Consider the following 27,565-nt stretch of genomic DNA (forward strand, 5'->3'; position numbering starts at 1 on the left):
TCCATTCCTGAGGTTTGTGTGACATTGAGGTTCTAGTGTATTAATTTGCCTAGAATACACATCTTTATATGGAATAAAGGAAAAGATCAGTAGAAGATTAAACAGCCTAAGTCATAAAGTAAACTAGAACTCATTTAAAATGAAGTTGGAATAACTTTTTCCTCACTGTGTGTCTCATAAAACAAAGTGGGAGCGTACAGAACAGAGGACTGCTGATAGTTTCCATCTGAGATTATTCCTAAAATACACAAGAGAAGGTTCAACGCTATAACTACTCCTTTCTGCATTTGCCAGCAGTCTTGGTTTTGTATGTTGGGTTAGAGTGCCATCACACCATGTAAACAGATGCATGGCCTCTGATGATATAGACTTTACATTGGGAGCCTAATTCTCAAACACGGACACCTTATTAGGACATTCAAATTCCAGATTTGGTTGCCCAACTGTTTAGGCACCTTTATCCTCTTTATTACTGATTTCTATACAGAATATGGGATTTGAACTTCCTATAAGGACACCTACATTTGAAAATTGGAATCTGTACACCCCCACCTACATAAAAGAACACGATTAAGGTTGAAAAATCAAGCACTCAGAGGTTAGGAAATGCTAAAATTAAGGTTGCCTGTGCCACCTTAATTCAGCCCCCTTGTACATATGCATTATGACAGTTTTTAATTACTTGATCAAATACTATTTTTATCCTGTCTCATTCAGGATGTAAGATGAATGGTACTCACTTAATGAGCAGATATTCAATGGTCTATTTTTTTGTCCTCATTGTTCAGTGTGGCCTTCTTCATTAATTACTGCAAATGCTGCTCTAAAGACAGAATTATTAATTTCTTCATGGGCTCATCTATAGCACTTATCACTACGGTGTCTGAGTACTTCACAAACATTAATGTATCTTTGCAAAACCTCTGTGAGCTGAGAGGGTGGTATTATCCCCATTTTACCAATAGGAAGCTGAAGCAGAGAGAGATTAAAGTCAAAAGTATCTACAAATGTTGGGAGCCCAATGAGAGACACCTAAGGCCTGATTTTTCAGAGTACTTAGCATTATATAGAGTTCATATGCTCAAAGCACAGTTCCCACTGACTGCAGTTGCAGTTATGAGTACTCAACACCTGTAGAATTCAGGCTGCAGAGCCCCAAGGTGGGCACTGAGGAAATACGGAACATGCAATTAGGGACCACCTGTGAAAAGTTTGGTTTATGTGACTTGCTTAGCATCACACAAAAAATCTGTGGCAAAGGCAGGAACAGAATCCAATTCTCCACGGCAGCATTCAATTGCCTTAACTATGAGACTCTCCTTTTTCTTCGTGCCTCAATCCAAGTTTTAGTCTGACTTCCCCTCTGCCCGGTGAGCACTTGACCCACCCCATCCCGCCTCTGCACCACCCTGGCCCCGTCTCCATTTCATTCCTTCCCCAAAGTCCCCGCCCCCTTCCCATCCCCATCCCCCAAGTCCCTACCCCTCTCTGCCTCCTCCCCTGAGCGTGCCATGTCCCCACTCGTTCCCACCCCTTCCCCTCCCTCCTGGAAAGTCTTAAGTGCCTCCAAACAGCTGTTAGGCAGTGGGGGCGGGTGGGAAGCACTGGGAGGGAGAGGGAGGAGTGGGGATGCGGCACGCTGGTGGGGGGCGGAAAGGGGTGAGTGGGGGGGGGAAGCTTGGCTGCCGGTGGTTGTGGAACACCTGCTAATTTTTCCCCGTGGGTGCTCCAGCCCTAGAGCACCCACAGAGTCAGTGCCTATGCCTCAATCCCCTCATAATTTGCTACAAAGTTTCCAACTTCTGCAACAAATGAGGCAGACAATAGTCTCCTTTATTCATCCTCATAGAGGGTCCATCTTGTGCACTCAATGAGGCAGGGGTCCTGTTAAAAACAACAGTATGTGAGCATGTAATTAAAGGGTGTACCATAATGCATAAACACAAGGAGGTCAAATTAAGATTACACTGTCAACCTTAATTCAGGCATCTCCTAACTTCTTAGTGGTTCACTTCACATGTGTAATAAGAGTCTTCTAATGTAATTTTTGTTTATAGGTGTACACACACACACACACGAGATTCTGCTGAATAGCAACCCCATTAATTACACCTTTTTGTTAATGGAAACATTCTGCCAGGAACAGATACTGTCCAATAGATGTGTTAATTGGTCTAGATGTCAACAGGCATGCTGGCTCTTGACAATATTTTTGGGGAAAGTCCTGGCCGCAGGCAGGTTTGCAAGGCTGCAGTCAGGAATGGAAGCTCTGGGATGTATGAAGCCTGGGGTCCAGGGATGCTACGGGCAGGCTAGCTGCTAACCGGATGACACAGCTTTCCGCAAGAAGCAGGCACAGTACCTCTCTGTGCACTCTCCATACTGGGTCCCATCCTGGTACCAGGGTTTGGCACATCTTTGGGTCCTTGCTCCCCATGGAAAGCCCCAGATGCAAGCAGGTTTAGGGGGCTGCAGCCAGGAAAGCAAGCGCTGGGAATCCTGGGATGTGCCTAACCCAGGCCACTGGTGCCAGGACAGGACGCAGCCTGGAGAATGCAGAGAGGGGTACCATGCAGCCTCAGTGCTTCCTTCCCTGCAGCCTTGCAAACCTGCCTACAGCCAGAGCTTGGCATATCCCAGTATCTCCTTCTCTTGCTGCAACCCCAGAAGGCAGCTTTGTGGAACTGCAGCATCAGAAGGAAGTTCTGGGACATGCTAAGCTATAGCTGCAGACAGGTTTGTGAGGCTACAGCCAGGGAAGGATATTCTTGGGCTGCATGGTACCTCTCCATACGCATACTGTGTTGTATCCTGCTCTGGCACTAAGGGCCCAGGCTTTGCATGTCCCACTGAGGGATTGCTAATAAGTGGAAACTAACACATCACACACATGTGCATGTGTAATGTCGACAGACCCCCAGTCATCAGCGGGCAGGATTGAACTGTGGATCTCTGGAGCTTAGTGCATGAGCCTCTACCACATGAGCTAAAAGTCAACTGGCTGTTAGCTAAGACTGTAGAGCAGACTCATTTTCTCTCTCTAAGTGGTCTCGGTGCCACTAGATGGGACACAACATCACATCCAGAAGGTGTATGGGTTACACATGTGTCAGGGTTCCCTCCCCACACTGAACTCTAGGGTACAGATGTGGGGACCCGCAAGGAAAGACCCCCTAAGTTTATTTTTACCAGCTTAGATTAAAAACTTCCCCAAGGTACAAACTTTGGCTTGTCCTTGAACAGTATGCTGCCACCACCAAGTGATTTAGACAAAGAACAGGGAAAGGATCATTTGGAGTCCTATTCCCGCAAGCCCTACACCCCCTTTCCTGGGAAGGCTTGATAATAATATCCTCACCAATTGGTACAGGTGAACACAGACCCAAACCCTTGGATCTTAAGAACAATGAAAATCAATCAGGTTCTTAAAGGAAGAATTTTATTTAAAGAAAAGGTAAAAGAATCACCTCTGTAAAATCAGGATGATAAATACTTTACAGGGTAGTCAGATTCAAAACAGAGAATCCCCCTAGGCAAAACCTTAAGTTACAAAAAGACACAAAAACAGGAATACACATTCCCTCCAGCACAGCAAATTTACAAGCCAAAATAAAGAAAACCTAATGCATTTTCTAACTAGATTATTTACTAGCTTTACAGGAGTTGAAGGGCTTGCATCCTTGATCTGTTCCCAGCAAAGGTATCACACAGACCAACAAAAGCATTTCCTCCCGCCGCCGTCCAGATTTGAAAGAATCTTGTCCCCTCATTGGTCATTTTGGGTCAGGTGCCAGCAAGGTTACCTTAGCTTCTTAACCATTTACAGGTGAAAGGATTTTGCCTCTGGCCACGAGGGATTTTATAGCACTGTATATAGAAAGGTGGTTACCCTTCCCTTTATATTTACGACAACATGCATGTTTGTTTACATCTTTTGGTATTGAAGAAACGATACAACTCCATTCTTGGTAGGCTATTAACCCAAAAGGATACTTGGGAGAACTATTAAGCCCCCACCAATCTGTGACCCTCCAGAACAGTAAGACTCAATACTTTTCAAGATTATTCTTTTCAAGTTTTCTTCAGGCATGGCCTGAGAACCCTACTAAGACCCAGATAGAGTTTGTGATGCTGGCAGACCAGATGCCAACTCTTACCCAGGCTGCAGGCATTAGCTAAGAACTGGCAAACTCATAGCTGGAGACCAGACCCATTCACCTGTATAACAGTTTTGCTCTTATAAGAATGTATTTAGTGATTAGACCTTATGAAATGTTTGCAAATTGCTGCATGCATTAATCTCACTTGTAATGTTGGTGTTCCATGCTATAAGAAAATATTTAAGTTTTGCTTTATATCTTTGAAAATGTTTGCTCTGCACTTATGAATCCAGGCACCAGTACTCCCTGCCCTGCCCCCCATCCAGAAGGGCCATCAAAATCAGATGGGCCATCAAGGAACATTGCAATACAGAGGATTAATTAATGGTCCTATCATGCCCTTGGAAATGTCACATGCAAGGAAGCTTGTTCTGTGGACTTGGAAGTTGAATGAAAGAAAAGAAGTCACAGGAAAATTTTCCATCTCTTTGCTGTTTGAACTCACTCAAGGCCAGAGCCACCAGTCTGAAGCCAGAGATCCCCAGGGGTTACTTCCTGGGTCCACCCTGAAAGACACTTTGACTTGACAGATCACTACAGTTCTGTCACTCTTAGGATTTAGACTGCAACTCATTTGTGCTTCTGTTTGCTTGCTGTAACCTGTAAAAAAACTCACTATTCTTTTTCCTAGTTAATAAACCTTTAGATAGTTTATTACAGGATTGGTGTCAGATCTAGGGTACCCACTGATCTGGGGTAAGTGACTGGTCTCTTGGGACTGGAAGCAACCTGAATCTTGTGATTTTTGGTGTAAGTGACCATTTATCACTAAGATAGACTGGAGAATCTAAGGGGATTGTCTGTGGCTCGATGTTAAGATTGTTACAGTGATCCAGGAGTTCACATTTGTCACTGGTTTGGTGAAATCTAAATATAGATCACACCACCAGTTTGGGGTGTCTCCTTGAAGCCACTCCAGACAGCATGACAGCTGATCAGAGAAAGGTATTCCATTTCACAGAGGAGTTAGCTGTTTTGATATCTGGTTTAATTCTGATTTGAAACAAAAACACAAAAATTTCAAGATTCTCTGCAAAATGGAATGGGACGGGACACTGGCTCTGGAGCAGTCTGTGCCAAGAGCAAGACATCCTGGTAGTCCTGAACTCTCTAACCCAGAGGTAGGCTGCCCTGCAGCCACAGAATCCTGGAAGCCTTTGGGTCGCAGCCCCAGGCCAGTCCACTTGGCAGGCTGCCCCAGAGCTGCAGATCCTCAGCAGCCTGCCAGGAGGGCTGAAGGGAAGCCAGGCACATTTCCATCAGCATTTTGTCTGGCAGAGCCGGCTCCAGGCACCAGCTTTGCAAGCAGGTGCTTGGGGCAGCAGTCTGTGCCCCATGGCAGCAATTCGGCAGCAGCTCAGCCACTCTTCCTCCTGCCACGGTGGCTTTTGGCAGCAGCTCTGCTGCTGTTGCGGCGGCGGCAATTCAGCAGTGACTGCTGGGTCGGCAAAAGTGGTAGAGCCGCCCCTGTTGCCTGGTTTCGGCTGAACCATCAAAATTTCATAAAAATCAAACTGTCTTTGCAGAACATTTTGATTTTGACAAATCACCAAATTCCAATGGAAAACTTTTTTTCAAGAAGGTTTAGTCCCAGGCTTAGTGCAGTCTGTGCACCCAGAAATCAGCCTGCCCTAGTGATTAGGGAAAAGGCCTGGGAATCAAAACCTATGGGTTTCTAGTCCTAACTTTGACACCAGTCCACTGTGTGACCTTAGGCAAATTAGATGTTTTTGCTGTGACTGTACCTACCTCCAGCTATAAAATGGGGGTAATAATGTCTACTTTATAAGGGAACTGTGAGGTGATACTAATTAGGGTGTACAAAGACCTTGGAGATCCTCATGTGAAAAGTACCAATTATTGCCATTTTTATACAAAGGAATAAGAAAGTCAATTTTTCACAAGTGAAAAAGGCTATCATCATAACGAAAAGGTTTTTTGCAAAATCATCATTTAGAATGTTTGATTTACTGATAAAACATGATTGATTGATTTATAGGTCTGCTCTAGGCAACAGGTAAATGAATTACTGAGAAACAAACTTCTCATGTTCATGCAATTATTCATTGCACAAAATAATGACAGATAAAAATCATACAACATACACCAGAATTATTATTAAATTTTCTCTAAGGTATCAGCAGCTGTAAAAATTTAAGAGTAAAATCTTTCTTCACACGCTATAATCCTGAATCTCCTCTACTGTATCCTGTATTAAAACATTCCCAATATCATTCAATTAATTTCTATAAATACTCTATGTATTCTGGTCTTACTCACATCATGCAGCCTAACTGCGGAACAACCTTTCCCTTCAAAGCAGGAATATACAATATTCCATCTAGACTCTTTACACACAATACATTTTCACATTTGTGTGAATTATCACTGTAATAAAGTTAGTGAATTCTAATCCTCCCAAGTGCTGTCACAGCAAACAATCCTGTCACTCAGATCGGCTTAAAAAGGATAGTGGAGGTGAAGTGAAAATCCTGGTTTCCAAATATGAGCTATAAAGAAAAGATGAATAATAGTCACAGACTAGTGTTTTTTTGTTTTTTACATAATAAGGAAACTCAATTGACTATCACAACTGTGGCAGAGCTCCAACCTTGTCCCTGTGGGTCCCACGCTTCCAGGCAGTTTATGCTAGCTTCAGAGGCTCACTGCAACCCTCCACATAGCCCTTCTCTCTCTAGGGCTAGGTTTACAGTCTACTGAGCCCTTTTCATCATAAGCCAGCAAGGAGGTTGGTGAGAAAACTCTCACAGTCTCTGTTGCTCCTATGCCCTCATACCAAAACAGTTTAGCCTCCCATCCTGACAGGGGCCTGTTTTCCCCTCCCAGGTGGTGTTTCTGTAGTGGTGAGTTGGGGGGAACCCGGGCCCACCCTCTACTCTGGGTTTCAGCCCAGGGACCCTAATGGTAGCAGCTATTGGCAGCCAACCTTTCACTGCCAGAGTTGCTACATTTCCCAGGGCCACTTCCCCTCAGCTCTCCTGCTTCTCCCTTCTTCACCCTTACCTTAGGGTTCCCTTACCAGTAACTTGAGGGTGTCTTCATTAACCAGCCCTTCATCCACACTTCCTCTTCTCTAGCTGACTTCTGCCTGACGGAGTGAGCCCTTTTATAGTATCAGAGGGGCCTTAATTAGAGTCAGGTGGTCACATTAGCTTAATGGCCACCCCTGACTCTTTGCAGGTTAATTGGAGTCAGGTGTTCTCATTAGCCTGGAGCAGCCCCTGCTCTAGTTAGTCAGGGAACAGAAAACTGTTAATCCAGTGGCCAGTATATCAGCCTTCTGCTACTCTGCTTGCTGTCCAGGGTCCTCTGCTCGGTGTCCCCGTCCGGTTCCCGTTGTTTGACCCTTTGACCGCACTCCCGTCCCTGTTGTTCATTAGTTGTCCCCCATAATTATTTGGTTTCCCAGGTCCTGTGGATCCCCCCCTTAGGCTGGGGGGGGGATCCTTTAGCAGTGGGCGGCTTCGCCCGCCCACTTCCTGGATCCCAATAGGGCTACTCTGCTCACTGTCCAGGGTCCTCTGCTCGGTGTCCCTGTCTGGTTCCCGTTGTTTGACCCTCTGACCGCACTCCCGTTCCTGTTGTTCATTAGTTGTCCCCCATAATTATTTGGTTTCCCAGGTCCTGTGGATCCCCCCCTTAGGCTGGGGGGGGATCCTTTAGCAGTGGGCACTTCCTGGGTCCCAATAAGGCTACTCTGCTGTACCCAACTGGCCTGGGTCTATCACACAACCTTTTCTCTTCACCTCCCATAAGAGTAATCTGCTCTTGAAAATTTTAATGAGCGTATGATTCAAGGATAATTTAGATAGCAAATGGTGATAGCTTATCCTTATCTCTGAGCACCATACGTACCTTCCAATGTTCTGCTTTTGTTTTCAATGCCACAAGTACTCCTTTTCTTTTTGCGAATACAGACTAACACGGCTGTTACTCTGGAAAATGTACATGGAGTTTGCATTCATATTTGTGTAGTGACCTGATACATAAATAGCCAACCTGAAGAGAACAATCTCAATTCCCACTCTATACATTTTAATTAAAAGGGCCTTTATCTATGCTAATTTTCTGACTAAAAATATGGCCAAGCCCTATGAAAGGAAAAAATAGAAATGACTTGTTTGTGTGATCATTTTTAGTGCATATTTTTTGCTAACAGATTCACAGGAACATTATTCTCTTGTACTATCCTTCTTTAACTTTTTGAAAATTGTAGCTTGAGCATTTGAAAAGAAGCAGTGAGAGGCAAAAAGGCATCCTTTAAAAAGTGGGAGTTAAATCCTAGTGAGGAAAATAGAAAGGAGCATAAACACTGGCAAATGAAGTGTAAAAATACAATTAGGAAGGGCAAAAAAGAATTTGAGGTTAGCCAAAGACTCAAAAAGTAATAGCAATTTTTTTAAGTATATGAGAAGCAGGAAGCCTGCTAAACAACCAGTGGGGCACTGGAGATCGAGGTGCTAAAGGAGCACTCAAGGACAATAAGGCTACTGCGGAGAAACTGCCCCCACTGCAGTAGGCAGGGGTTAAAAGCAGCCCTGGAGAGGGCTGTGGCTGGGATGAGGAGTGAGAGCAGCTGAGGGGGTAACTGACTACAGTTGTGGCAAGCTCAATCAGGGCTCAGCTTGCCCTGACAAGAGGGCTGGGGGGCCAAGGGCTGGAGGAGTCTGACTCTAGCCCTGGAGTGGGAAGGCCTAGCTGTCTGGGAGCAAAGTACCTGAAGTGGAGCAGTTCTGGGGAAGGGCAAAGGGAACTGGAGAGCTACAGCCTACAAATCCCCAGGCTGCGGGCCTTGCTAAAGGCCGAAGAAGGTACTGGGGTTGCAGAGGTGCAGCCTGGGGCTAGGCAGGGGCAGTTGGTCCGACCCCCCTGCCAATGATGAGTGGCCATTACAGACTGCAGTTTGCCCCAGTGAGAGAGGGATAGGTGATGACTGGCCATAGCCACTGAGGCAAGGTGGGTATAGAGCGTTGGGGGTTCCCCTGGGAGGGGAGACCCAGAGCGTGGGGGCACTGCTGTGGGGCAGCACCCTAAAATAAGGGCACTGGGGTCCAGGAGGGACATGAGGGCCTGAGGCAGGTGAATCACTGGCCAGCAGAGGGTGCTTCAATTGCTGGAAAAGAGCTAATTCCCAGACAACCAGCAGGAGGTGCCATGCCGGTGAGGCTTCACTCTGCTACAAGGAGGTTTTAGAACAAATTGATAAATTAAACAGCAATAAGTCCCCAGGACCAGATGGTATTCACCCAAGAGTTCTGAAGGAACTAGCTTCTGTACCAGATGACTGAAAGATAGCTAATGTGATGCCAACTTTTAAAAAAGGCTCCAGAAGTGATCCTGGCAGTTACAGACCTGTAAGCCTGACTTTAGTACCGGGCAAACTGGTTGAAATTATAATAAAGAACAATATTGTCAGACATATAGATGTTTGTTGAGGAAGAGTCAACATGGTTTTAGTAAAGGGAAATCATGCCTCACCAGTCTACTAGGATTCTTTGAGGGAGTCAACAAGCACGTGGACCAAGGAGATCCAGTGGATATATTGTACTTAGATTTTGAGAGAGCCTTTGACAAGGTCCCTCACCAAAGGCTCTTACACAAAGTAAGCTGCCATGGGATAAGAGGGAAGGTGCTCTCGTGGATTGGTAACTGGTTAAAAGATAGGAAACAAAGGGTAGGTATAAATGGTCAGTTTTCAGAATGGAGAGAGGTAAATAGTGATGTCCCCCAGGGGTCTGTTCTGGGACCAGTCCTATTTAATATATTCATAAATGATGTGGAAGGGGTAAACAGTGAGGTGGCAAAATTTGCAGATGACACAAAATTACTAAAGATAGTTAAGACCCAGGGAGACTGCAAAGAGCTACAAAAGGCTCTCTCAAAACGGGGTGACGAGGCAAAAAAATGGCAGATGAAACTTAACGTTGATAAATGCAAAGTAATGCACATTGGAAAGCATAATCCCAACAATACATATAAAATGATGGGGTCTAAATTAGCTGTTACCACTCAAGAAAGAGATCTTGGAGTCATTGTGGATAGTTCTCTGAAAACATCCAATCAATGTGCAGCGGCAGTCAAAAAGTGAACAGAATGCTGGGAATAATTAAGAAAGGGATAGATAATAGGACAGAAAATATCATGTTTCCTCTGTATAAATCCATGGTACACCCACATCTTGAATACTGTGTGCAGATGTGGTCATCCCATCTCAAAAAGGATATATTGGACTTGGAAAAGGTTCAGAAAAGGGCAACAAAAATGATTAGGGTTATGGAACGGTTTCTGTATGAGGAGAGATTAATAAGACTGGGACTTTTCAACTTGAAAAAGAGATGGCTAAAGGAAGATATCATTGAGGTCTATAAAATCATGACTGGCATAGAGAAAGTAGATAAGGAAGTGTTGTTTACTACTTCTCATAACACACGAACTAGCGGTCACCAAATGAAATTAACAGGCAGCAGGTTTAAAACAAATAAAAGGAAGTACTGTACCTCTTCACACAATGCACAGTCAATCTGGGGAACTCCTTGCCAGAGGATGTTGTGAAGGCCAAGACCATAACAGCGTTCAAAAAGAACTAGATAAATTCATGGAGGATAGGTCCATCAATGGCTATTAGCCAGGATGGGCACGAATGGTGTCCCTAGCCTCTGTTTGCCAGAAGCTGGGAATGAGTGACAGGGGACAGATCACTTGATGGTTACCTGTTCTGTTCATTCCCTCTGGGGCACCTGGCACTGGCCACTATCAGCTATTACCAGCAGGACAGTGGGGTGGGAGGAGGTATTGTTTCATGATTTCTGTGTGTATATAAAGTCTGCTGCAGTTTCCACGGTAAACATCTGATGAAGTGAGCTGTAGCTCACGAAAGCTCATGCTCAAATAAATTGGTTAGTCTCTAAGGTGCCACAAGTAATCCTTTTCTTTTATCAGAAGACAGGATACTGGGCTAGATGGACCTTTGGTCTGACCCAGTAGGGCTGTTCTTATGAATAGTCCATATTTTCTGTTTTATTGTATATTTTACATCATATAACAAAAAAGGAGAATAATTTTTTTCTCTCGTGTTAGAACAGAAAGATTCTGAAATTCCAGGGGTTAAAAACATTAATTTGTGTGCTGACAAGCTTAAACCTGAGGGTTAATGCTTAGCAATGGACAGTTCACATATTTTGTAGGGTACAGACCCTTTTTTAAAGGATCAGGTTATATGGTATTAAACATTCTGTCTTATATGGCTGTCCAGGAAATATAGGATACATGTTGTTTAATCTCCAGGTCTGGAGTGTATATACACGCAATAGATGGGGAAAAGGGACTTGGAAATACTAAATATTTCTCCCTTTCTTCTCCCAGCTGTGTGGATTTTTTCTAACTAGGGACCAACTCTCATTTTTATATATATATATATATATATATATATATATATATATATATATATATATATATATATATATATATATATATACACATACATATACACACACACACACACTTGATATGAATCTATATGAATGAGAAAAACAATGTTAATCTGTATCAAAATAAGATGTACACTAGCTGTAGCTTTGCTATCTCATGGATCTATTTGGTCTTTAAGTCCCCATTCCCTTTTTCTTGCTATTGATTTACAATCTTCCAGTTTCTGGACAACCTCTTCATCAGGAGCAGTTCTCGGTGTGGGAAGAACAGCCAATTGAGGGCACTCTATTTATAGAAGCCTCTCCTGCAGGAGAGGTTATGCTATTTAGGAGTGCATTGGGTTATAGCCTACTATACAGATCTGGCTCTGATCACATCCAGGCAGGAACGGCATTGTACAAAGGAGAATTCAGATTTACAGACTTACTCTTGAGATTGAGCAACATCAGCTTTCTTTATTTACATTTACATTTCTTCAATATTTATAGAGTCTATGTGCTTATGGACTTGTTTGTTATTTTTATCCACATTCTCTTGAACAGAACAGGTAACCATCAAGTGATCTGTCCCCTGTCACACTGTAATAAATGTTTCCCATTAAAGAAAAAAAATTACAAGCACTGGATATTGCACAGAGATCTGAATACAGGACTATTATTTACCATCTTTTGCCCCCGAACAGTCAAGGCAGTGTGACATCAAGCGAAAAAAGCTTTTCACTTAGGGCCTGATCCTTCAGTCCATATTCAGGCAACACTAACAATCAAGGAATTAGAAATGTCCAAACTTACAATGAAACTTCCAAATGAAATGTCATGTAACTGCAAAACACAGCTAGTCCATGGAATTGAGATTTTATGTTTCAACAGGCCCCTGCAGACCAGACATGACCTAATCACAATGACAGAGACTCCATTCATAGTGGAGATGAACCCCAGGATCTAAACATCATTGCTCTGTAATGTGGCTAACAAAGACCCTGGATCCAAACATTCCTGAATATCGGAATATTTGAAGTATTTAGATTCAGCCGATCATAAAGAGAAATCTGCAGTGTAAATTGAAATCTTTCACTTAATGCCCGCCTTTCTCACCTATTATTTTTCCCCTTTAGGTGGGCAGGAGGTAGAGAGCTTAGTCAATTTAGTGCTTGTGAAGGCATCAAATTCACAACTTTGGACTCTGAGGTCCTCTGTTTATCCACAGAACAGGTACAACACAGTCAGGAGCAGTGCAAATTGCCCCATGGTACTCTATCAGTGTGCTTCAACTTTGACTTGGAGGGTAGAGAAATTATTTAAGTCTGTGTACACCAGGGGTAGGCAACCTGCAGCACGCAAGCTGATTTTCAGTGGCACTCTGCTGGGATTCCATCCGCCAGCCCCCTGCCAGCCAGGGTCCCGGCCGCTGGCCCCGCTCAGCCCACTGCTGGCCTAGGGACCTTGGAAAACTCAGCAAGGAAAAACGAGGGCAAGGATCACACTAAACTGATAAAATCTGCATTTTAATTTAATTTTAAATGAAGCTTAAACATTTTAAAAACCATATTTACTTTATATACAATAATAGTTTAGTTATATAATATAGACTTATAGAGAGAGACCTTCTAAAAGCATTAAAATGTATTACTGGCACACAAAACATTAAATTACTGTGAATAAATGAAGACTTGGCACACCACTTCTGAAAGGTTGCCGACCCCTGGCGTACACTTTCAATCTTGGGCCTCTGCAGAGATTCTGCTAACATGCCAATTAATTACAATTGTGATGGTGCTTTTTTGTGCTGTGGATTCACTGGGATTTATTCATTTCAAATAGGTCACCCAATGGCTGCCAGTTGACAATAACACTCATTCACTGCTAACATAGTCTGGATTTAGGGTGACCAGATGACCCGATTTTATAGGGACAGTCCCAATTTTTGGGTCTTTTTCTTATATAGGCTCCTATTACCCTCCACCCCTGTCCCGATTTTTCACATTTGCTGTCTGGTCACCTTATCTGAATTTGAACCTGTGGCCAAGACTCTGAATCCCATTTTCAATCCAGTGAGGGTCTGTCTACACAGGGACACCCAGAAAAGTTAAACTCAAAGAAGGATTAAACTTCAGTGAACTGAAGCCACTTTACTTCTGAATGAGAGTATCCACACACAATTTAATGCAGTTTAATTTATGCACATTAACTTCACAGCTTTAATCAATTCATCTTTTTAACTTTTTTCAGAATCCCCATGTAGACATGCCCAGAGTTATCCAGTCTACTGTGTGTATTTTTCTCATTTGGAAATAATAGTTTTTTGGCTGTATTTTTTTCTAGATTACAGATTTTTAACAGGAAATTGAAATTATAATGGTTTTAAATTACATACACCATCATAACTAATTTTATTATATTATCCTTCTCCCAGTCTACCTATTTTAGTTTGACCCTAAAAACAAAACATCCCCCAACTCTCCGCCACAACACAACACAACCCTCCTTCCCTCCCTCCCTCACCCCCCTTAGGTATTGTGCAGGGTTAGCTCATAGCCCTCGGGGCAGACATTAGAAAGGAGCTGTATTATTTCCCTGCTCTAGCTGAGGAGTTTTAAACTTTCAAGGGTGCTTAGCAGCTTGTATTTTAAAAATTGAAAAGACTGTTTTCTTCCCAGTTCAGCTGAACCTGAAACAAGATACATTCACTTCCATTTGTTTTTACTTGGGATGAAACCATGGAGAGAATATGCAGCCAAGTAAGGGCACTTTAAAATAAATTTAATCTCAGAATTTGAAAATAATTATTTTTAACAAAATATTTTGTTATACACAACATGAATTTTTTTTAAAAAAACTTCTTGGCCCTCATGATCTATGTGTAACTCATTTTCCAGTTTGTAAGATGTTCTTGATATTTTTTCAAAGCCGATATGTCCTCAGTCACAGAGCATTTAGCCCAAGCTAAGTTTCATATTAAAGACTGTGAGCTTCAAAAAGGCTCTGAATTTTAATAGCCATTCCAAGTAGTTGCAGAAAGACTAGCATTTAAAGAAATGCCTTTTCCATCAATTTCTGTTCTCTCAAATCATTTGGATTTTCCCTCCACATTAGTGGATTTTACGAAGTTCTTATAGTATCTCAAAAGATTCCTTTATTGCGCTTTATATTCTTTCCCCCATCAAAGATCTTGTGTCATACTAACAATCCTGCCAGCTAAGGAATGGTAGAAATACCTTCCTTTGGAACCTGCTAATAGTACTATTGACCTAGCCAGAATAATACATAGCATGTCTTTCCTTCCAGGCTCTTAAGCACCTGCCTGCTGGGCATGAAGTCCCAAGAGAGAGCCTCAAAATCGATAAAGTATGTCAGTACTGCTGGATTTTGCTGCCAATCTATCATACTGAATTCTTATTGATATATTCAGGCACAATCTTTCTAATGCTGTAACACTTTTAATTGTTTACTCAAATAATGCTATTAATTTTTTAGCCCTAATTCTGCAAAAGTACAAAAAGCACCAGTTTCTATAAACCAGGAATAACTGTTAGCAACATTAAAATGTAATTATTTTAATAGATAGAGCTATTCAAAGAAAAGATGCTAGAAGTTAAAAGTAAAAATCTGGGATGGGAAAGCAAGCTTCTACTTTGGAGCTACCTCCATTTCCTCCCTTTAAAATACTCATTAGGCTGAAAACTTGTATTTCTCATTTCTGCCAGGTTCAGTCGGAAATGAGAGGTATAATTTGAACCATTTCACAAGCATTAGTTACTGAATGACTGATATTTTTGTATTTCACTTTCAAAACAAAATGATACCGCTTGCATAAGCCACTTATTATTTAAAATATAGGTAACATGGACAAAGGAAATCACTGTTGATGAAGGTAACAGATAAGAGATTCTTAATTTTATTGCTCTTGAAAAAGTTAAACACAAGAGGAACACTGACTCTAGATGCTACTTATTAATCTTTAATAAAAACTCATTTTAGATTAAAATAAAAAATAGCATTTCATCTCTAAATGTGAATAAAACCTAAGTTTCTTTTTTTATAGAACTAGAAAATGGGGCTGATGTCAATTTACTTTACTAGATAAACTTATCTAGTAAGTCATCAGCCTCACTAATTCTGAATGTGTGTATTTCCAAGTTATGAAGCTACATCCTGTTGGATATTTTGCTCACCTCTATATGCCCTCCGGATCCAAAAGCCATTGTATAGGGTGATGTGATCCTTGCCTTCACAAAAGTCTAAGTTATATAGTTATGCAACTTCACACATTGTGTGCTAGTGACCTTAAGTGATAATGTAAACAGAAATCTTAGGGGCGATCATGGAAGGGACTCAATGCTCTCAAGTCCCACCAAATTCCATGGGAGTGGTGAATGCATACAGGCCCTCACAGGAGGTGCAGAGCAAGTCATAAAGGTATAATCAGGTTTCAAAAGTGGCCCTGGCAACACAAATTAAAACTCTTAGTATCATAAGTTATATCTCCAACAACAGTCACATTGGCAAGAAGGAACATCTCCCCTCAATGAAGGATAAATCAGGGATTCTCAATCTTTTTCTTTCTGATGCCCCCACAATATGCTGTAAAAATTCCCCAGCCCACCTGTGCCATAACAACTGTTTCTCTGCATATCCAGTAAATTAAAAGCCAGGGCCAGCATAAGAGGGTAGCAAGCAGGTCAACTGCCCAGGGCCCCACACCATAGGGGTCGTGCAAAGCTAACTTGCTTGGGCTTTGGCTTTCAGCCCTAGGCAGCAGGGCTTGGGCTTTCCGCCCTGGGTCCCAGAAAGTCTAACACTGGTCCTCCTCCGTGGTTTATTTTGGCGTATCTCCTGAAACCTGCAGGGGGCACCGGACTGCTGGTTGAGAACTGCCTCTCTCTTTGAGATTATATTTACAATTAAAAAACACAAACTTAGTTCTAAATTTATTATTAACAAAGTTCACTACCACCAAGCCTACCCCATTTTAATAATAATCATTGTTTGTTTAAAACAAATTTGCTTTAATTTCTTTTCAATGGTACATATGATCTAATTGATCGCTGACTGTCTAGTTTGCTGTTGGAGGCTCTCAGAGCTCAACACTCAGCTGTGCTTCAATTTAATTTTGCTCCCTGAATCATAATACAGAATGCCAATCATGGCACAAAGCACCCTAATTTACAATATGCCCTCCTAAAAAGCATAAACAATGTTGTTTCAAAATGAGTCCCTATGCCTGGGATATCAAATTCCTGAAACTTACCAAGCAAAGTTAAACCAGAGAAACAGATATGCAAGGTATGGAGGATTGGGTCTAATGATGCTTAGCTGCAAATTATTTGTTAAAATAAATGCAGTTCACATATTTGTCACATTCTGTGTCCACGTTTTTATTCTGACTCAGAGTACAGAACCTACATATAGTTATAAAATCACGAGTCAGCCACAGAATTAGATTAAAGCTATGTGAAGAGAATTGTGTTTTGTTTTGAGTGTATAAAGTACATACATAACATTCTCCAAATGCACTTGGTGCTAAAGAGAGAGAGACGAGTGGCAAATGATACCGAAGTCATAGCAAGAAAAATACACGACTGATATGGAATTATACATTCTTTGGCAACTGTATCATGAGTATGGCTATTCATCACCTGCAACAACTACTGAAAGACAGCACTGCATTTCTAAGTTGAAAGTGAAAGAACGTGTATGAAGTGTGAGCCATAATGCCAAATAACATCCAAGACTCAGTATGCACTGAAGGTGTATGATGATACCGTCATGTAATTTGCAGGCAAGGAAATGAGGTCACTGCAGAAAGAAAGATAGCTATAGGCAGGTACAGCACCAGAATGGATCACCAGAACAACAGCTGAGCTCTGTTTTATTAAAGGCCATCAAACAATCCTCAGAGTACTTAGGGGAAAGGAGAGTCTCTGCCAATTAGATTTTCTTCCTTTAAATGAGGCATGGCTTGATGCTAAGACTTGACAATTACAACTGATAAAAAAATGGATTTTTTCCCATTTTCCCCTTTTTGTCAAAAAATGTCCAAATATGAAAATTTTCAACCACATCTAGTTATCAAGAATCAGCACTAAGTTGTGTTTTAAATTGGTGGTTAAATAATTAGCATTGTCTTCTGTGTTATTATTCTGAATATTATGGTTAAGGGAGAAAAATTGCTCAATCACATAGTATGGTGGGAGGCGCCAAACGGAACTGGAGTGAGTCTGTTGAACGAATGGGGATTATAAATGCAACTACTGGGAAACTAGGAGGATGTGTTCCCCCTCCCTTAACTTCTTACTACTTTATGACCTGTCAGTGCAACTGTAGGAGTAATTGAATAGCTAATCTAATCTTTTTAAAGTCATAAAGTAAATATATAGTAGAAGCTTGTAAAAGGTAAGAAATATCTAAGTGCAATCAACTTTGTATTCAATCTGGTATACGGTACACAGAGATGTTAAGACTGTCTCCCTGATAACCCTCATCTATGCATGCAGTTTACACTGGAGTAGGGAGAGGAGATAAGACTCTGTAATTTTAAGATTATAATTCTCATTAAATGATTCAATAATGTAACAGGAAGGTCAGAATTAATATTGTATCTTGTAGTGTGATTTTCATTTCTTTGATTCATAAATTGATGATCATATTATTGAATGTGTGTGTGTATTAGGAAGGGCAACAGTGTCTCTGTGCAGTTGAGAAAGCTAACGCATATCCAAAACAATGGCCAACTTCCAGGCAAGATACCTTAATTGATCATTCGCTTGATTGCGAGTATTGGTGCTGTTGTGAAGAAATATATATATGTAAGCAATGTGAACTCTAAGTTAACTTGTTTTCTGTGGAAATTTTTATACACAATATATATATGTGTATATATAAATGTAAACAAACATATACCTGTATACCTATATGCTGAATCAACTGGGGGAGAGGGGTGGGGAAGAGGGTATTTTGATAGCTGCACAGCCTCATTCAGTCACCTTGGAAGTGCTTTGTGGGTGCTTGGGTCATGCTGTAAGCATGGGTAGAGACTGGACAGCAACCATGAGCAGGCTAGGGCTAAGCAGATTCCCAGGAAAATAATATCTCCCCAGGAGATACTTAAGGAGAGACGTATCTCCTATGGTTCTACAGGCCGCTAGGCACAGAGAGAATCCAATGGAGCTATCGATAGTGACGCATCTGCAGGGCCCAGAGTTTGTGCTCCAAAGGGATTAAGTGCAAGGGGGAAGTCTCATGGGGATTTCCTCCCCTAAACCCCTGTGGTAGATTTTTCTTCTGCAGATGGGGTCAAACCAACTCTTTACAAGGATACTAATAATGTTTTTCTCTCAAGCTTTCATTTGTATCATATTTTTGTGCCTCTGAACTTTAGTTGATATTTCAGGTGAAGCAACCCTAGAGCTGTAAAACTATTAATATTTTCTGACAGTCGTCTTTTTTATTGATAATTCATTTAAAAAATATTTGCAAGTCCACAGCTGAAAACGGAACATTTTATTAAAATGCAAAAAGAGGCAAATAATTTAAGGTTTTGTCGTCTGGTTTAAATAGCTAGAACATAAAAAGATTCGCTCAGTCTTTTGGAAGGTGTTGAAGAAATGCACCTCTGATTGTAGTTAAGGCACTAGTGAACACTATTCATTTAAAACTAACTCTTTTACTTAGTTTGGGGATTTGGGGGTAAAAGTAATGGGAAATGAATTCATTAGTTAATAAAAGGAAAACAGATAAACGGAAAATAGAAAATGCAGAAATAGGAACAGCTTTAGATTAAAATGATTAATACAGAAAAACTGAAAAGCTAAACTCAAACAGACCTTACAGCACAAGAGAAATAATTTTTTCAGGGGAATAATATTCCTAAAATGTCAGCTAGAGACCTAAAATGCAATTCCTTATGTCAAGGGCTTCCAGGTTTAGGGTTAAGCGGGTAAAAGCAACACAAAGTTATTTTTTTCCACAGATAATTTTTTTTAAGTAAATACTGAAAATAGCTATGTTTATCTTTTTTTCCACCTCCCCCAGATAGTAAAATTTTCAAGTGCTTAAGCCACTTTTGAAAACAGGACTTCAAAGTTTTGATACACACATTCTTCATGGCATATGCAGAATGTTAGCTCCGTATCAAAGAACTTTTTTTTACGTGCAACATCTGCTCACAGTGTTGATGATAACCCATTACCTGTCTAAACTTTACCATAAGGGGAAAAAAGTTAATGATTAATTTTTCATTTTTTCAACCTACCATACTCGTTCCCGCTAAGTATTAACATTTAACATAGCATTGCATACAAGAATCCACCTTTTTTGGTAAGACAGCTGTTCAGTTTCCATTCCCATTCAATCCTCTTGGCAAAGACTGTGAACATTTTGTGCCAACTGCATTGTTTTCATAGTAAGACTCTCTCTCCACCAGAGAATGGACTTATACCATTAATTCTGTTCATATAGGTCACTGAACAGCTGTCAAATTATAAGAACAGTTTGTTACTACTGACAAAGTTTGAAGTCATACAAGTCATTCAGGTGTAAGCATTACCAAACCCCTCAGTTATTGTGTGTGTTCATGAATTTATTACTGTGGTCAATCGAAAAACATCAATAATTTAGCAGTTTTAAACACAATTTTATATTGTGCAGTATTTTATATATAGTAAACAGTACAACATTTCTAACTACTCCAGGGGCCCTTAAGAAAGTTTCACTGCAACCTCAAGAGGTGGTTAACCGGCAACAGATGAAGAGTAGCTTATCTGACCAAAAGAGGTATAAATTATTTATTTTTCCTTTCGTTGACCACATTCTGTCCTTTTCTTAAATACTGTCCTACTCTAGCGATGTGCCAAGATTCTGTTACTTGAAAATATGGACTACCACATACTGGTCAATGCATAGCTGTCTACATAGAAGTCTCTCTAGACAGAAGATACTCTTTACAGTGAACTGTCATTTCCAAAATAATGACCTACAGGTCACCATTACAGTAGTTTAAAACCTTGCCAATTACCTTAGACAACGCTTTAGTCCCTGATCCTGAAGACTTACATGCTTAACCCTCTCATTCATCTGAATACTCCAAACACCAACACCTGTTGAACCAAGTCATATGCTTTCTCAGGATCAATAAATCCACAAAGCAATTACTCTTTCCGTGTATCAATCTTTCAGACTTCTGTCTCATTGCAAATACTGCATCCATAGTACTCCTTCCTTTCCTAAGTCCATGTTGCTCCTCTCCAATATTTTCCTCCACTTTGCACTTCACCCTTGCTTCCAAAAATAGTATATGTGCGTACAAGTCCGTATCAAATTATGACCTTCACCTGACATTGTAACCACCATTTTGAATAATGTGACTTACATTTTGGGTATGTAACTGTAACTACTTAGAGATGTCAAGGACACACCAAGGCAGCTTATTGGAATGTTTGACACCTCCCTGAGGTGACTAACACAGGAGTCATCAACATGATTGTCTTTAAAAGGATTTTGCTACAGGCTCACCGACAGCTATCCCTGGTCGTGCTCTAGTGTTCAAGCCCCCAGACAGGAGACGCAGATAGCCGCATGGAAAGGAGTGGGGCGGGACTGGGGGCGGTGCTAGGACGGTATAGCCATGCCGGAGGAGCTGCCAATGCGGGGTGCTGGCTCCTGGGAGTGGCGGCCCCACATTCTGTTCCTTTTGTAGCTGTGGTTCCCGGGAGAGCCCAGCAGTTCCACAGACACCAATTTATATATGCAGACACCTGCATCCGCGGGTATACATTTGTATCCACACAGGGCTCTAATAATGGCATAGAGAGTACACTTATAAGGTTTGTGGATGATACCAAGCTGGGAGGAGTTGCAAGTGCTTTGCAGGATAGGTTTAAAATTAAAAATGATCTGGACAAATTCGAGAAATAGTCTGAAGTAAATAGGATGGAATTCAACAAGGACAAATGCAAAGTACTCCACTTAGGAAGGAACAATCAGTTGCGCACATACAAAATGGGAAATGACTGCCTAGGAAGGAGTACTGCAGAAATGGATCTGGTGGTCACAGTGGATCACAAGCTAAATATGAGTGAACAGTGCAACAATGTTGCAAAAAAAGCAAACATCATTCTGGGATGTAACAGCAGGAGTGTTGTAAGCAAGACACGAGAAGTAATTCTCCCGTTCTACTCTGTGCTGATTAGGCCTCAACTGGAGTATTGTGTCCAGTTCTGGGCACCACATTTCAGGAAAGATGTGGACAAATTGGAGAAAGTCAAGAGAAGAGCAACAAAAAGGATTAAGTCTAGAAAACATGACCTGTGAGGAGCAGTGTTTTATGGTAAAACTGGTAAATTGAGGTACACTTCACTTTTGGATGCAAAGGATCTAGAACTTCTGTGAGTAGCCAGTGTCAGGGCAAACATAACGGGGGAACAATCCACAGGGACTCGGGGATTGGGGTGTACCTATTGTTAACCTGCAAGGTGAAGTTAGTGGTGGCACAGCCCAGAGGAGAGTGTTTGAGTGACTAAAATGCTGGTGGAATTAGGGAGCTGACACACAGCTACGACAAGGAAGACCCCTTCTCTCTAGAGACCGGGGTAATAATCTGACATAGTCCTGGATACACCAAGAACCATCACATTCATGACAAAAGTTGTGTTATTTCCCCCCATCTTTAAATTCTTAAAATTCTTTAAATCAGTGGGTTTACTTCTGGGATTAATTTAGCTCCATATATTTTTTAATACCTTATTAGTGTTGTCACAAATATTCTTACAGTTGATCTATACTTTTTTCCCCATTGAAGGGTTAGCATACAGTAATCTAATGTATACATGCACACCATATGAGTTTATTAAGTCACAGTATACAGCCTTGATATGTTAATATTTTTATGATTCTCTATGTTATCAGACTAGATCCATGGGTAATGTATTTACATTGGAAGCTTTTTTAAAATCAGACTGCAGTAGTAAAGTTGGTAATTAAAATATTATTGCACAGATACTGAAACATAATTAACAGCATTCCCATGAAACACCATTGGCTAGAGAAGGAGAGATTGGATGCAAGTTTGGTCCTGCTGAAGTCAACAGTTTTGACTATACTGAGACCAAGATTTCACCCATTGTGTATGGTGTCTCCCTTATATTACTGCAGTATAAGCACACATTTCTAATGTAACAACTTATGTTTTGAGGAAACAATATCTTATAAAGACTATAGCACTTTTACTCTAAAGTTTCTTCCAACAAAATAATCATGTTTTAATAATAATCTGGTCCTGCTTTGAGCAGGGGGTTGGACTAGATGACCTCCTGAGGTCCCTTCCAACCCTGATATTCTATGATTCTATGTTTTTAGACTTAAAGGCAGCATCAAATAACAGACACATGCAATGACAGGAATTAAACTGATAATTTTATGATTACCGAAAAAGAAAAGCCTTTGCCCTTATTAAAATATTTGTTTTTCATTACTCACCAACTGACAGCCTTCCAGGGAGTTTACCAGCTGAGCATTCTGACATGAGAGAATAGAACCAGCCAAGTTCAACATTACACACACTGCAGACAGTAGCATGAAAAAGGTTATCTGGAAAAAAAACCAACCAAACAGTCCATTGATTATTCACTGCAAAAGGCAAAGGGGAAAAATTAATTTAGCCTTTGAAGTGCTTCCATCTTGTCAAATAATCACATGGATGGCAACATTTTATATGTTTTAAAGACCAACATGAAACATTTTTCAGTCTTACAAGGTCCTGGGCTTCATACCATAAGAAAGGCAATGCCGACACTAGTCTTGACTGCCATTTATTTTCCTTTAAATTCTTTAAGTCCTTCCACTTGATCTTCCATTTGCTCACCCCAAAATTCCATTTGCAACCCAAATATTAAGAACTGAGACCCTGAAAATTAAACGGATGATAAACAAACAGCAATAATAGTGAAAAGCAAATCCATTTTAGTGTTAGTAATCTAAGTTGCTATTTCTAACATAAAGAAGCCTATTTGTTAATATGTGATTTTATGTTACATATTAATGTATAACATTAGATACCATTCTACCTTTTATGTAATCCCTGGCTCGTTATAAGCAAGATAAACAATAATCACCAAATTAAAATATTATAGTGTGTATAAAAATAAACACTACCCTAACACAAAGTGTACCATTAACTATATACAACAAGAGAAAAAACCTAAACTAGTTGACAGGTTGTGAAGTTGAGATCTCAGAGCTCCGATTCCAGCCCTGGGTGGTAAGAAGGGAGGGAGAGTGGGGCCAGCACTGCTTCACATAGCCAGGGAGGGGCTATGGCCACACGGTCTGAGCACCGCCCCTCTGCAGGTACTGCTAGGCAAATCTCTCCAGCTCTGGTGTGCTAGGCACACATATACTTCAGTGGAATGTATGGCTACATCTACTCAAAGAAGAACAGCTGATGTCCCAAGATCAAAAGCGATGTGCATAGTGTGTAATGCATCCATCCCATTATTTACTGAAGAGATATGAAAACTAAGGATAGAGAAATTTAAAAAGGACGTTAAGGACAATATCTCAACAAGCAATAGGAACCATCACCATCACATCATTTTGTACTTCTAACAGATGACCACAAAAGTGTTCAACAAACAGTGAAGGAAGCTTCCCCACAATGCCATGAAGTAGGCAACTATCATTGTCCAGTCTTTAGATATGAGGAAACAGACAAAGATGCTTTAAGGCTAAACATTTTCATATGTTTGACGCCTAAATATAGTTTTATTCAGGTAACTCCTATAGGTCTATAGAAAAATGGCCCAAGAGTTTCTAAGGTTAAGTTCAACTTATATGTGTAGATATATGCAGACATAGAAAGGTAATTTCATAGTGGTGCAGTGCAGAGGGAGTTAGTTATACAGCATCTTTGTGAATAGGAGTGTGTCTAATTTCCCATGGACCACATTAAAATTTACCCCAGAAAATGAGTTCCTGGAGGTTGTTCAAGTAAGTATAAGCAAATGTGGTACAACACAAGGGCTATTAGGAGAGTGAATAAAGAGAAATCAGAATCATCTGGGCCCAGGCAGTGGAGTTCTCTGTACAGTAGTTAAAAAGAAATAATAAAAGGTAGGTTTAGTGCATTACACTAGAGGGCTATGACGGCTTAATACTGAGTAATAGCTGTAATATTACCCCTTTCACCTGAGTCAGTAACCTTTCCAACTGCTCAGCATGGGATACAATACTACTACAACATACTACAGAACTTAATGAAGTAACTATAATGTTTTGATATTACCAGTTCCAAAAGCCTTAAAACCAATCAGGAGTTAGTGGGAAGTACAACCAATTTATGGCTATTCCCACTTAGCTGGTTTAATAGCAATAGACCAAAATGATGCCCATTTTCTGTGTAGACAGAATGCTACTCCGGTACTGCCACTGTGTTCCTTCCCCATTGTGTCCCCTGAGCCCTGGGCTGGGCCTTTACACTGACACGGCTTTTTTGTTCTGCAACATCCAGGTGTTCGACCACACCAGTACAGGCTTAAGAGGCTCAGCCCTCTGGCCGAACCCAGGCAATACACTCCTTTTGGAGTTGTCAAAGAACACTCCCCACCAGGGTCTGATATCTCTCACAGATGTGCTGGAGCAGGACCAACTCAGCCCACATTAGCTCAGTAACCCAGTTTTACCCAGTGTGGGATTTGCATACCCTACTCAAAAGTTACTACAGCTCCAAAATGGTTCCACTAAAGCTAATTAACTTTGATGAGAAGCCTATATTTAACAATTATATTAACATGTCACAGTTCAAGATGTTATCCTGTACCAGGATTCTGCCTCTTGTATTCAAAGGGTTACATGATTTTGCGGTTGGGGTCATGTTGAACACATCTTCCAGTTTACCATGTCTCCTCATACCAGTTTGATGTTCTGTATTGTTGTCAACTTCTTGTCCTCAGATAACCACTCCATCTGCTACACTGCCATCATCAAGACCACTGAAGCATAAACCTTCCAGTGACAAAGGACAAACCAAACTAAAGGCCTTCCTTTAATGACTGTCCCCCGATATGATACAAAGCAAAGACATGAGCTCATAAAAATGTACACTGTATCTGAGTATTTGTAGAGTAGGTCTGCAAGTTAGTTTCCTTAAACCATTCTAACTAAAGAGCCAAGTATCTTTTCTCACCACCTTGCAGGGGCAGAAGTCAATCCACACTCTACTGGCACTCTCCCTCTAGCTGTTATTGGGTATATAAAGTTCCCCCTGGTGTCTCACCTGAACTACTCTTGCACCTGTAGAAACGCTCACTAGAGCTCGCAAAACAAGCTCCTTTCCAACAGTCAGTCTGATGTGACAAATTGCTTTTACTGCCTTTAATTGCTTAACTGAAAAACATTATTTTAACCTGTGATTTCCTCCGGGGTAATATTGACAACAAAGCCTTTGCATTTAGATAGATAGATAACTTTATTTTATTATGCAATTACTCTGACTGTTATTCAGAAAGGGGTAGGGTCATTCACAATTTACATAACTTCTGACTTGAAAGGATAACAAAATTAAAAGACTTTGGTACCTGCAACAATACTGGAAAACATGTACGCATTTATATTTTGGTTCTTAATTAATGTATCCCTAGAAATCTTCAAAACAACAGTAACAGCATGAAATCAAAGGGCAAAGGGAAAGCTATCCAGAATTTCACTGCCATATAGAGTTGTTTCTCATATACACGTAGACTTTAAGGTCAGAAGAGGCTATCATGATCATCTAGTCCAGTGGTTCTCAACCTATTTATCATTGTGGGCCGCAGGTTGAGAACCACAGTGCACTCCCCTCCCCTCTCTCCTATGCCCAGCAAGTCCTGCCCAGAGACCCCTCCACAGAGTGGAGCCCTGGGTAGGGAGGCCAAGTGGCAGGAACCCTGGACTGTGTGGCAGATCCGACCCTGGACCCTGCCGTGTGGCAGATCTGACCCTTGACCTGGCCACGCATACGCCCAACCCCGCGGGACCAGCTGGCAGCCCCAAACCTCCGCTGCGCTGGGCTGGGCAGCCGGGAACCCAGATCCTGCTGCATGGCCTGGGATCCTTTAGCACAAAGTTGGGTTGCAGCTGTGTGTTAATTGGACGTCATGTGGCCCACGGATTGAGAATCGCTGATCTAGTCTGACCTCCTGCACATTGCAGGCCACAGAACTTCATCCACTCCTGAAATAGACCCCTAACTTCTGACTCAGTTACTGAAGTCCTGAAATCATGGTTTAAAGACTTCAAGTTACAGAGAATTCAGAATTTACACTAGTTTAAACCTGCGAGTGACCCATATCCCATGCTATAGGGAACGCAAAAAAAACCCCAGGGTCTCTGCCAATCTGATGCGGGGGAAAATTCCTTCTTGACCCCAAATATGGCGATCAGTGAGACCCTGAGCATGTGGGCAAGACCCGCTAAGCAGATACCTGGGAAAGAATTCTCTGTAGTAGATCAGAGCCCTCCCCATCTAATGTCCTATCTACAGACATTGGGGATTTTTGCTAGAGGCAGTTGCCGATGGGCCACATGCCATTATAGGCAGTCCTGTCATACCATCCCCTCCACAAAGTTATCAAGCTCAGTCTTGAAGCCAGTTAGATTTTTTGCCCCCAATGCTCCCCTAGGAAGGCTGTTCCAGAACTTCACTCCTCTGATTATTAGAAACCTTTGCCTAATAATAATAATGCCTAAAACTTGTTGATGGGCACTTTATAGCCATTTATTCTTGTGTCCACATTGGTGCTTAACTTAAATAACTCCTCTCGCTCCCTTGTATTTATCCCTCTGATGTATTTATAGAGAGCAATGATATTTCCCCTCATCCTTACTTTGGCTAGGCTAAACAAGCCAAGCTCATTGAGTCTCCCTTAATAAGGTAGGTTTTCCATTCCTTGGATCATCCTAGTAGCCCTTCTCTGCTTCCTTTCTTAA

At 41.3% G+C, this 27,565-nt stretch overlaps 1 protein-coding gene across 7 annotated transcripts in view; it reads right to left on the reverse strand.

Annotated features, from left to right (window-relative positions):
• ENTREP2 (endosomal transmembrane epsin interactor 2) overlaps window positions 1-27,565 on the reverse strand; it is a 376,956-nt gene that overhangs the window by 110,457 nt on the left and 238,934 nt on the right. For 3 of the 7 annotated variants that reach the window (XM_073303682.1, XM_073303687.1, XM_073303681.1), the window contains one exon: window positions 23,081-23,191. The exons of the other annotated variants lie outside the window; for them this stretch is intronic. In XM_073303682.1, coding sequence (XP_073159783.1) covers window positions 23,081-23,191 — 111 coding nt within the window. The remainder of the gene's footprint in view (window positions 1-23,080; window positions 23,192-27,565) is intronic. 7 annotated transcript variants of the gene reach the window in all.

Source organism: Lepidochelys kempii, chromosome 10, assembly GCF_965140265.1.
Source record: "Lepidochelys kempii isolate rLepKem1 chromosome 10, rLepKem1.hap2, whole genome shotgun sequence".
In the NCBI taxonomy this organism is placed as follows: domain Eukaryota; kingdom Metazoa; phylum Chordata; order Testudines; family Cheloniidae; genus Lepidochelys; species Lepidochelys kempii.